Source organism: Pleurodeles waltl, chromosome 2_1 (genome assembly GCF_031143425.1).
Source record: "Pleurodeles waltl isolate 20211129_DDA chromosome 2_1, aPleWal1.hap1.20221129, whole genome shotgun sequence".
Taxonomy (NCBI): Eukaryota; Metazoa; Chordata; class Amphibia; order Caudata; family Salamandridae; genus Pleurodeles; species Pleurodeles waltl.
In genome coordinates, this window is record NC_090438.1 from 306,334,298 (window position 1) to 306,347,188 (window position 12,891).

The 12,891-nt window shown below is 44.8% G+C and overlaps 1 protein-coding gene across 4 annotated transcripts in view; it reads left to right on the forward strand.

Annotated features, from left to right (window-relative positions):
- The window catches only part of KLHL13 (kelch like family member 13), a 368,477-nt gene that overhangs the window by 202,111 nt on the left and 153,475 nt on the right, over window positions 1–12,891 (forward strand). For all 4 annotated transcript variants that reach the window (XM_069212540.1, XM_069212539.1, XM_069212538.1 and 1 more), the window contains one exon: window positions 10,907–11,039. In XM_069212540.1, coding sequence (XP_069068641.1) covers window positions 10,907–11,039 — 133 coding nt within the window. The remainder of the gene's footprint in view (window positions 1–10,906; window positions 11,040–12,891) is intronic.

The window sequence follows — 12,891 nt, forward strand, 5'->3', positions numbered from 1 at the left end:
CTTTGCCTGGTTGCGTGCTTCAATAGACCAGTACCAAATGACTCAGACTTTTTTAACCCAAACACCACTCCCTGAGAGTTTGGTAGTGCATGCGTCCACCAGCATATTGAACCTTGTTACTTTCCCGTACAACTGATCATGATAGAGTCCAAATGTTTTGAAACATTGGCAAGGAAATATTTTCATCGGCCAGCCTGGCCTTGAAGTCAGTCAGTTCCAGCTGCCTTTTGGGTCATTACACGTGCTTTGGAGCATGGTTGGTGAGATCTGGCCAGCAGTTCTGGAAGCCTTACTAACTTCCTTGCCTAAAACTATTCAGGATGGCTGAGGTGTGGCCAAGCTTGTCATCTGCTCGCACATAGACACCACTGACTTTCTGGACGTCCAGGTGTTCCAAATGGACATGCCCTTCGATGGACCAATTTAAAAAGACACAAGCTACAGAACTTTCTTTAGACTTTTCAGTGCTAGTCAGGCAGTCCCACTCAGTGATTTCACCACTTTTCTGAATGTGCCAGAGCCTTGGCATATCGTCCATATCATGCCCTGCACAACAGACCTACCAGATCTTTCGTGGTCAGGCAACGACCAGGCCATCAAGAGCAGCTTACATCCAAATCCCCTTCCCCTCCAACAATCATTACATAACTTCTTTAGTTTGCCCTTCATGGCACACAGCCGTTCATTACGAGGCAGGGTCAGACACTTCCTTCAGGGGTGATAGATCATCACATCAGATAGGTGGATTCTTCAATTAGTCCAGTGCAGGGGTGCCCTGCCATTTTTCTTCCTCTTGCTGAGCAGTTGTTAGAAGGACAACTACTTGTTATGTACCAGGAGGTGGTCAAAGGAGAGAGGGCACAGGCTTCAGAAATGGGTACTGGGTTGTTTTATCTGTTACTACTTTGTGCCGAAGGACAATGGAAGCCTTTTATCCAGTTTCGCATTTTCACCCTCAATGTCTTCCTGCACAAGGACAGATTCAAAATGCTCACCTTGTGCCAGGTTCTGTCTGCCCTAGATCCTGGATACTGGATGGTGGGGTTGGGCCAGCAGAATGCTCATTTTTATATACCTGTCTTACAGGGCCACAGACACTATCTGTAGTTTAAAGTGGTACATTAACACTTTGTTTGTGATCTTTAGCAGGCTTACCATTGCCTTTGAGGTGTTCACAAAGGTGGTGGGGGTGGTTGTTGCACATCTTTGAAGGTCAGGGTCCCAATCTTCCCATACCTCAATGACTGACCATTGAAGGCAGGCTCACCAGAGTCAGTCATAGACCACCTGCAGATGACTGCGAACCTCTAGATATCTTTGGGGTTTTCAGTCAATCTTTCGAAGTCACTCCTGAATCCTTCACAGAGGCTCCATTCCGTAGGAACCATCCTGGATATGGTTTTCGAGTCTGTCTTCTGGAACAATGAGTCCAGGATGTATAGGCCATAATCCTAATATTTTATCCTCTTTGCTGAGTCTCAGTGAAGATGACTCTGAAGCTTCTTGGCCTGCATCCCCCAACATTCTGCTCTCTGGCTATGCCAGATGGCACATTCAAGCTCTGCTGTATGATCTGAATTCTCTGGGGGCACAGCAGCAAGGGGTTCTATAAAATTCTATCCAGGTGTCCCAGGAGACTACAAGGCACCTGCAATGGTCCCTACCCTACCCAGAGTTAATGGCAGGGTCAGACTGGCTGTGTAGGGCACTCAGGCAGTACCTGATGGGCTTGTCTGATAGGTAATTGTTTGCGCTGGGTTTTTGGCTCTTTGTGGGCCTGTTTTGTGGTTTTTACTGTTGATTTCCCTGATGTCAAAACAAACTTTGACTGCAGCCAGCACAATTGCATGCAGTCTACTATACCTTGCAAAAAACTTCACTCTGGTAATACCATAATAAACTTCTAAATAGACGCGTTGAGGTAGTGTTTTGACCGATGAAGAATATTAGCCACCAGACTTCTCCCACGACTTGTACAAACCTAATGTTTTACAGCTTAACAGGCATGCAACTTAATTCAAGCAAGGCTTTCCGCAGTGAGAATCTGTTCAAGCTTCCCAAAATACAATAGTAAGTTTAGCCTTGTACAGTGGAATATGGTAAGAAATCTGTGCGATTCTGGGTGTTGAGGAGAAGAATATATATGTGTATATATGTATATTCCTATATATATCTATTTCAGTGAGATATATATTTATTTCATTGAAAAAACAAAGGTTACAAGGATGTTACAGTTGAGAAATAGAATTTAGGACCCCACCTCCAGAGCTAAGGGGTCAGGGAGTCCCAAGATGGCTGCCAACACTTCAACAGCTTCTATTGTTGGTGTTATCAGCCTATCAGATCTCAGCGCTAGGTCGTTGGGGGTCGCGAATCCTATGTGTCCCTAGATATACACATTTGTTTCCCCCCCTTAATTTCTCAAAAACTACTGAACAGAATTAAACCAAAACAAGGAAAGCACTCTTTCTGGACCAGGACCTGCCTTCCTGCCAAATTCTGTCCAGTAGTTTTTGCGCTATCGCTGTTCAAAATCCCTATGGAGAAATGAATAGGGAAAACTTGTTTTGGTTACTGTCTGGAGCTCATTACCACACCTCCCAACATCCCACCTCACACCCACAGGTTATCACTGGAACATCAAGCACTGCTCAAACAGGAATTTCAAGCTCTTCTTTTCAAAGAAGCCATAGAACCTGTCGCTATACAACATCAAGGGTCGGGAGTATACTCCCTATACTTCCTAATCCCCAAAAAGGATGGATCTTTACGTCGCATTTTAGGGCTAAGGTTCCTCAATCACTACATCCTGGCAGAGCATTTTCATATGGTCGCACTCCAAGACCTGACTCCCTCCTCCAGCTGGGCACCTTTCTTGAATCCCTATGCCCATTTCCATGTTCCAGTACGTCCAGCACACTGCAAATACCTCAGGTTTGTGATGGGTAGGAAACATCAATTCAGGGTCCTTTCACTTGAGGTGACTTCCGCACCTCGAGTAGTCACCAAGTGTCTGGCAGTAATGGCGGCCCATCTGTGCAGACAAAAAGTACAGATATTTCCGTATCTGGACGATTGGCTTATCAAAGCCAACACTCACCAACAGTGCCTATAGCACATGCACATTACAATAGATCTGCTACACCGCTTGGAATTTATCATCAGTGCTCACAAGTCTCACCTACATCCTCAGCAGATTCAGCCATATCTAGGGGTAATTCTAAACACAAACAGAATTCGCCTACGCCAATTCTGTAAGAGTACATAATTTTCAGTCAATTACCTCTATTTCAGACAAACAACTCACAGTGAGGACAGTCAGGTGCCTCTTAGAGAGGATTCCCTCATGCATCACCATAGTACCCCATGACTGAATGCAAATGCGCCTGTTGCAGGAGTGTTAAACACAACAGTGGTCTCAGTCACAGGGTCAGTTAGAGGATCTAGTGTTGATAGACCGCCAGACTTGTCACTCTCTTAAGTGGTGGATTTCCAACAATCTGTTGAAAGAGCTGCCTTTTATAGACCCTGTTCCCACACACACTGTCACTACATCCTCATCACTCACAGGTAGGGGTGCAAATCTCAAGGATCTCAGAATACAGGTTATATGGGACAATAAACTTCGGTGTCTCCATATCAGCTACCTATAGCTTCAAGCTGTTCACCTAGCCTTGAAAGCATTCCTTCCTCAACTCATAAACAAGTTTGTCCTATTCCAGACGGACAACATGACAGCCATGTACTATGTACAGAAACAAAAAGGGGGGGGGGCACGGTCTACACATCCCATCTAGCTCAGATCATTTAGAAATGGGCACTGCATAACCACATTCATCTGCTGCCAGAATATCTCCCAGGCACAGGCAGTGATTTTGCAGACCTCTCTAGCAGGATGCAGCATCAATTTCACAAATGGGGACTCCACCTGCAAATCCTTCTCCCATACTTCAACTGGTGGGGGATCCCTCAGATGGACCTTTTCACAACCGCAGAAAATGCAAAATGCCAAAACTTCCCCACCAGGTATCCACACCCACTCTCCAAGGGCAACGCACTATGGATGAGTTGATAAGCAATATTTGCCTATGCTTTTCCTTCTCTCTCTCCATTTCTGGTTTGGAAGCTCATGCTAACATCTATCACAATGATCCTGGGAGCTCCCTCTTGGGCTCGCCATCCCTTGTTCACATCACTAGTGGACCTCTGTAGTTTCCCACGAGAAGCTTCCCAGCAGGCTAGACCTTCTCACTCATAACCATGGCGAGATCAGGCACCCAGATCCCAAAGCTCTCAACTTGGCGATATGGAACCTGAGGTCATGGATTTGGGTTATCTCAACTTGCCACCTGAATGTATGACCATTCTAAAAGAAGCCTGTCAGCCTACCTGTGTTGAAGCAAGAGGATGATATGGCGTTGACTTGCTGAGTCATGGAAAGAGACAAGTCTAATATGAAGCTGAGATTGCATGCGTGGGTGGTGGGTGTCGGGGTGGTCCTAGGGTGGCAGGCCACCATGAGTCGTTCCATGCTATCCTGTTGGTTCCGAAGATGATGATCTTGTTTTTTCCTGAGTTCAGTTTGAGGTGGCTTGCTGTCATCCAATTAGTGATGGCGAGGAGTCAAGCGTGCAGGTTGTTCTTGGCGGTAGAGGGGTTCCTCGTGATGGAGAGGATGAGCTGGGTGTTGTCGGCGTAGGAAATGATGTTGAGGCCGTGGGGGCGGACGATACTGGCTAGCGGAGCCATGTAGATATTGAACAGGGTGGGGCTGAGTGAGGATCCTTTGGGGACTCCACATATGGTCTTGGTGGCTTTAGACTGGAATGGAGGGTGGCGAACACTTTGGGTTCTTTCGGAGAGGAAGGAGGTGAGCCAGTCCAGGGCTTTGTGGCGAATTCCGGCATTGAAGAGGCGTGTGCGAAGGGTTTGGTGGCATACGGTGTCGAAGGCTGCGGAGAGGTTGAAAAGGATGAGGGCAACGGTTTCTCCTTTGTCAAGTCTGCTCCTAATGTCGTCAGTGCAGACGATGAGGGCGGTCTCTGTGCTGTGGTTTTTGCGAATCCAGACTGGGAGACTTCGAGTATGTTGTTGTCCTCCAGGAAGTGGGACAGTTGTTTGTTGACTATCTTCTCTATGACCTTTGCGGGGAAGGGGAATAGAGAGATAGGTCGGTAGTTTGTAAGGTCTTCGGGGTCTGCTTTGGGTTTTTTGAGCAAGGCGTTGACTTCGGCGTGTTTCCAAATATCTGGGAAGGTGGCAGTCTCAAAGGAGCTGTTGATGAGGTGCTAAGTACCTTGGTGCGGCAGGGTGCTGTGGGGTTGGCTGCGTCGGTGGTGGTGGTGATGGTGGGTGGCAGCATTATGAAGCTTTTGTGTATGTCTGCAGTCTTGCGGTGGAAGTAGCTGGAGAGGGAGTTGCAGAGGTCTTGCGAGTGCAGAGGGTCGATGGCGCAGGATTTGGGTTTGGTGAGTTCTATGGTGATGGTGAAAAGTTCCTTGCTGTTGTGTGCGTTGTTGTCTATGCGTTCTTTGTAGAAGGATCTTTTGTAGAGAGTTGTACTGGGCTGGGGCAAATGGAGGGACCGTATCATTCAGTCCTGTGGGGCTAGGTTTGTTAGGACATTCATTTTTTCCAGTGCATATCTCTCCCACAATACAAAGCCAGTCCGACCCAACATAAGATGGCCCCTCCTTCCCATATCTTTTGCTCCTCACGCCCACCTCTCCGCACTGCCCCTTTCTCTTCCTATGGGCCCTTGCATTCAGGGAACTCAACTTTGTGAGAACTTTGGGACTGATAAACGTGGTGCTCAGACCTGGCCAATGGTTAGACCTCAATTTGTGCCAGCCTCATATAAACTTAAAATTCATACCCAACATGCTCACACCTTGTATCCTGTATATTCAGTCCTGACATACTGTACCTTAGAACTTAGCACTTTGAACCTAGTGCTTTGAATCTATCACTTTGAGCCTAGTGCTTTGGACCTAATGTTTAAAACATAGAACTATGAGCATGGCACTTAAAATATATCACTTTGAAACTGGTACCTACAACCCTTCTTTGTGTTTTAGATTTTTTTTTAATCTTTACATGTCCTTACCCTCTTGCCCATGTGTATTCTGACACATGTACTTTGCAGTCTTAGGGCGAGGGTGCAGAGAGCGGGTCAACAGGCACAGTTACGTCCCCCAGAAATGACGGACCAGGCATATTTATTAAAATCCATTAGCTTTTCTAGATGTGCACATTTGGTTGAGAGGGGAGAATCATTTGTCCTGCAGCCCTCAAAATACCGGCGCCTGTTACCCGAGTCACCAAAATCTTTAGGAGAAGAACAACACTTTACTCTGATAATACCAGAACACACGTTTATGTAGAACTGATGAGGAAATGTTGACCCTGGTGGAGAACATCAGCCGTCTGACACCTCCCAAGACTGAAAACGCAGACAGAATAAATATATTTACAAATCTCCACTGTCAGCGGTCATGTGGTTCCTCCTAAGAGGAGGCCTGTACAAGCGTAATGTTTGACAGCTTACCAGGTGTGCAACATAATTTATGCATGGCTCCCTGCAGTTAGAAACTGTTCCAGCTTCCCAAAATTGATAGTAAGTAAAATGCTTAACAGTTCAGCCTTGTACAGTTATATATGATAAGCAATGTGCAAGCATAGCAAATGTCTCAAAGGAGAAACTGATATTTTCCGTTCTTCCAGGGTCGACAGGGATAAAAAGTGACCTGCACAGATGTTCTTGGTGTTGAGAAGAGTGCTAGTCAGCAGGTCATCTGCGCACACACATTTTGTTTTCTCATCATGGACACGGTCCAGTTTTTCAATTATCTTCCACAACTTATACAGTGTATCTTTACAAGTTCAAAACGTTTTGTTAGCCACCTAATTCCCTATTGGAGGCCACTTTCACTTTGGTGCTCAGGCCTGTTTTCTTTCCCAGTCTGACCCTAGTTAACAGTGTTGACCAATGCGTCACTACTGGGATGAGTAGGCCATATGGTGTAGATCAAAGGACTTAGTTACCACTGGAGGCTCTCCTCCACTTCAGTTTGCTGAAGTTGTGGGCAATTTGTTATGCGTTGAAAGCCTTCCTGCCTGCCATCAAGGGAGATTTGTGCAGGTCCTCATGGACAACACCACTGCCAGGTGGTTCTACAACAAGCAGGGTTGTGTGAGGTGGGATCCTGAATCCTGTGCCAGAAGGCTCTGCGCCTCTGGAACTGGCTGTATCGTCAGGGGATTTCCCTGGTTTTACACCACCTGATCTTTAAATGCCAAAGTGGAAGAACTGAGCCAATGGTGCTTAGGGGATCCCGAATAGCAGTTAACACCCAGAGGTGGCGCAGGGAGTCTTCCAGCAATGGGGAGAACGCCAGCCCTATCTTTTTGCTACAGCTGAGAATGTACAATGTCAACATGTTTGCGTGCTGGAGTTACTAAGAAGTCTCTTCCTCAGAGACTCCTTCTGCATGGAGTTGGGCACAGTGCTCTTGTATGCCTTCCTGCCATTACCTCTCTTGTCCCAGGTTCTGAAGGCCAGGAATGACCGGGCTCAAGTCAGCCTAGTTGCCCAGGGCTGGATTAGGAGAATGTGGTACCTGGAATGCTTAGGGAAAATAATCTTTCACAGCAGCAGGGACTTGCGCTGGAGCCTATGCAACCTGTACCTCCTAGCATGGAGATTGAGCAGTGACAGTTAATCTTTCTTCATCTCCCTCCTGAAATCATTGATGTCATCCAGGTACTCTTCCAATAAATCAGTGTGTGCTGGGGTATGTTTGTGGCTTGTTGTGGCACCCCCAGTCTGACGCACTGCTTGTCAGGCTGTCAGCTGTATTGTTTGTTCTGTCTTTGGCCGAGCAAGTAATTGCTGTGTCCACTTTTAAGTCATTTGTTCCCTCTCTTGGCCTTTTTATGTTTGCCAGTGAAGCCATCATTGTTTAAATCACCTGTTGGGATGTGTTTCCTTAAATCATCATATGTTTCCACTAAAGCCCTTTGTTATTCCACAGTGGGACTTAAATTTGGTTCTTAATTTCCTCAGGTTTACCCCTTTTGAGCCTGTGCTTATTTGTTCATTGCGCCTCTTCACCTGAAATACGGTCTTTCCGGATGTGATAGCATCAGCAAGCCGTGTGAGTGAGCATCAGGCCCGCTCGGTCTAGCCTCCTTATACCACCTTTTTCCAGGTAAATTGGTGCTAAAGACTTGAGCTGCATTTCTACTGAAGGTGGTGTCACCTTTTTACTTTGGACAAGTCGCCACTCTTCTGACCTTCTAAATACTTGTACCTCAAGAGAGGTCTGTGCATTTACACAGATCGTACCAAAGAACATAATTTGGAAAGTGTACTGTTTAGTGTTTACTGTTTGTCATACGTTTCTTCGTTTTACTTTCAGTGTCTACACTGTTTGCTTATTAAGATGTTTTCAGTCATGACATAATTGTATTTCACGTTTGTGGCTGCAGTGTTAGTCATAGATTCTCCTACCGTTCTGGACATTGAGCAGTTGTGATTTTTGGCTGACAGACCTCCACGTCTAAATCGTGATTACACATCACAACTGTGTTGGTCCACTACTTATACTATCTGGTGACAAGAATGATATCTTTGTGATCTCCTCAGCACACCAACACCCAGATTCTGCTTAGGCCTACCACCTGAGATCCTGCGATGGCCATCTTTAGGCTTTAGGCAGAACCTGCAGGTGAGTGTCACAGGCATCAGACGGCCATTGGAGTAATTTCCACTTTGTGGCAGATAATTTATTTTAACTGTTTGCGGGCCAGTGTGCCTTTTCCCGGTACTTCTCAAGCGACGTCTCGATTGCCTTGTCTCACATGAATGGGTCTGCACACGCATGCTGACAAAGCTGCAGCATTTTTAAATTGGGAAAGACGTTTCAATTCAATGAACACAGACACTTTCATCTTGGAAAGGTGGAGATACAGAGGGAGCCATTAAAGGATCACTTGTAAGCATGCAGTTCATACAGAGGGAGCCATTAAAAGATCACTTGTAAGCATGCAGTTCTTTATTAGCTTAGAGAGCGTTGGACATCGCCTTTGCAGGTACTTTTTTTCCAACAAGTGATGACAACATTGCTCTGTTGTATAATTTCCCTGTTGACATTTGTGAAGCTTGAATTTACCTGATATAACAAGGCAAGTGCTCAGCAAACTGCACAATCACCTCTATTTCAATCTCAACTTGGCAAACCACCGATTAAATGGTCACAGTGGTTAAGGTTATTCGAAACTTCTACTTTCAGTAAATTGTGATTACACATCACAACTGTGTTGGTCCACTACTTACTGCAGACAGTCAGCTCTGTGTCTGGTTTTCTGGGACAAAGAAGGGCAAGGTGATACCAAGATAACCTGTCTCACAATGGATAGTCCTGTGTATTAAGATCTGTTGATGTTGGGTAAGAAGCAGCCTCCAGAAGTTCTGAGAACTCATTACATCATGCTGCTACCATAGTGTTGGCAAACGGAATGCCTGTCCTGTATATCTGTTAAGCAGCTGCATGGGCATCTGTGCATGTTCACAAAGCGCTACGGTCTTGAAGGGTCCGCTTTTATAGGTATATTGCCTCTGAGGTCCTGCAGAACTTTATTCTGAGGCATTCCACAGACCCACTGTTGTGGGAGGTACTGCTTTGGCATCTATTCACAAGTTGATAAATCTGCTGTTAGAAGTGTTTCACCCGCAGCCAGGGCCTTTTTCAGTCCTGGGAACACCATTCATGGGGCCTGACGTATTTTATTACAGGTGTGGGGGTCTTGGGGGGGAAAGGGGGGTTTGAGATGTCATCAGTGATATTGTGAGTCATGTCATAGAACATGTCATGAGTGATGTAATTTGTGAGGCCATAAGCAGTGCGTGTTGGGGCTGGAAGTTATAGTTAGCATTGCTAACTATAACTGGTGAATCTCAGTTTTTTTTTTAAATTTATTTTTTTATAGTCTAAAACGTTAATGTTGTCACAGACATGTTCACTTAACTATGTTACCTTTAACCTTTGTTTTTTCCCAGTGAGTTTGTAAGGTTTTTTTTTTTTTTTTATACGAAAACAGATCTTTTTAGCACACCTAACTATAACGTTACTTTACCCTTTGTTTTTGAGTGAATGAAATATAAATGATTATATATTTGTGTGTGTGTGTGTATACGTGGTTATCATGTTTCCATAGGTTTGCTAATAACTTTGCAACTGTTTAAAAAAAAATATATATATATACATATATATATATATTTTTTTTAAAGTTCACCACGTCAGCTCCTTACTCTAAAGTTTCAGAGTGAACTGTCAAGTGAGGGAAGAGAAAAAGGGTGCGGGTCCCATACACGTTTTCCCTATGCAACTTTTCTTAGGAAAATAGAACAGCAATACTGCAAAAACAGCTGAACAGAATTACACCAAAAATGACAAAAATCTAGATCCTGGTCTAGATTTTAAATCCCGGCTCTAAAGTAATTATAACTTATGCCACGGCATGCACTGTTAATTACCTCACACATTAATTACTGGTGGCATCATTGATAATATTACTGCAGCGTCTGAAATTACATCATTGATAACACTGCATGGCGGGGGCACAACTGTTACAGTTACTTGAGATAACCTAACTTCTGAATTTCATAGACCAACACTGCAAGTGTGGATTCGTAGGGTGACAAATTGTAAAAATATTGCTTTAGCGAAACTATTTTCATCCTGAACGTCTTTCATTTATCAGATTGTAGAAGACCTTGCTTGCTTAAATGACATTTTTCATTACATATTACACAAATTTAAAGCCATTCTCGATGTGCATTTTGTTTGCTTGTATTTGTGTAGGCATTGTTAAAATGTCCATTTTATGTTGCACTTTGTTTTAGGGCTTTGACCAGTTACGTATAGAGGGCTTGCTGTGCGATGTGACACTGGTACCTGGAGATGGTGAAGAAGTATTTCCTGTTCACCGGGCTATGATGGCATCCGCAAGTGATTACTTCAAGGCTATGTTCACAGGTAGAGTTCCCTTTCTGAAGCTTTTCAACTCTATCCCTGCCTAATTTCTCAGCACCAGTGTGAGATAGCTCCTATAATGTTTGACTTATGCCATTTTTGCAGTTTTCGTTGGTGTTTTCAGATTATATTCCTCAGTACACTAGGCCTGTAACTCTGAGAAGAAGCCTTCTCTTAACATTCTATACACTAGCGTTGACAAACATTTGATCTGCCATTTGATCATTACACAGTACTTGCACTATAGGAAACTGAAGTCTAAATTCATTAAGGAACAGATATTGATTGGTTTTTGTCAGATGTCAAGAGGAGGGACGCCTGTTACAGAAATAGTTCCCACATGTGTTCAAGCAATTTGCTGCAAGCTGGCCTTGTGCAGTCAGTTTTCGACCAAGGTGTGATGCTCCAACAACTCTTGTAGCAGAACCTTAAACCTTATGCTTCAAGCAGGGCTTGTAGAGTGAATTTTAGATTTAGACCAATTAATGATTGTTATAACGAGATCAGTCAATTGTTCCTTCAATGTGTCTTTATTTCCATCTCCACTTTTCCTCATCAGCTCTTCACACACCATCTTCTACACAGCTGTCTTCTCCACAGTCCCCAACATTCTAAAGCCTCCTCTTCTCTCTAACTGTCAGAACATTCCATTCTAAGGGAATACCAAGGGGACAAGGAACATACTACTTGCATCTCTATATCTCTCTACTATTACAAGATAAGCCTATGTAAATATGTAAATACCTATATTATTACCATATATAGCCTTTGCTCTTTTATATTACTATAAACTATATTACAACACACATATATTTATATATATATATATATATGTGTATATATATATATATATGTTCGATGGCATGTGTAGCTGCAGATACACATGCTGTGCACATCCCGCCATCTGGTGTTGGGCTCGGAGTGTTACAAGTTGTTTTTCTTCGAAGAAGTCTTTTCGAGTCACAAGACCGAGGGACTCCTCCCATTACGACTCCATTGCACATGGGCGCCGACTCCATCTTAGATTGTTTTTTTTCCGCCATCGGGTTTGGACGTGTTCCTTTTCGCTCCGTGTTTCGGGTCGGAAAGTTAGTTAGAATCTCGGAAAAAACGTCGGTATTGTTTGCGTTCGGTATCGGGTTAGTTATAACAGATCAACACCGAATTTTGAAGAGCTCCGGTGGCCCTTCGGGGTTTTTTTGATCCCCCGTCGGGGCCTGGTCGGTCCGGCCACGTGCGACTTCAAGGCTGATGGAACGGACCCCATTCCGCTTCTGTCCAAAATGCCATAACAAGTATCCGTATACGGATCAGCATCTGGTCTGTAACTTGTGCTTGTCCCCAGAGCACAAGGAAGATACTTGTGAGGCCTGTCGAGCGTTTCGGTCCAGAAAGACGTTAAGAGACTGAAGAGCCAGAAGACTGCAGATGGCGTCGACGCCGACAGGACAAGAGATTTTCGAGGAGGAAGAGGAAGCTTTCTCTATCCAAGAGTCGGACTCGGAAGAGCTCGAAGCCGAAGAAATGCCGAAAACCGTGAGTAAGACGTCGAAACATAAGACTCACGAGAAGTCAACAAAAGCCCAGGGGACGCCACCGCCAACAGGCCATGGCTTAACCCAAAAAATAGGTGACCGAACCAAGGCACCGAAAAAGGGCACGCTGGTGTCGAAGTCATCCGACTCCGGTCGAGATACCGCCACACAGCAATCTCGGACCCGAGACATCGGCTCTGAGAATTTTCGGCACCGTGACAGCGGCACCGAACAAATTCGGCACCGAGAAACCACCACGCCGAAAATTACAAAGGTTTCTTCGGAGCCTAAAAAGACGTCCGAAAAAGTTTCGGTTCCGA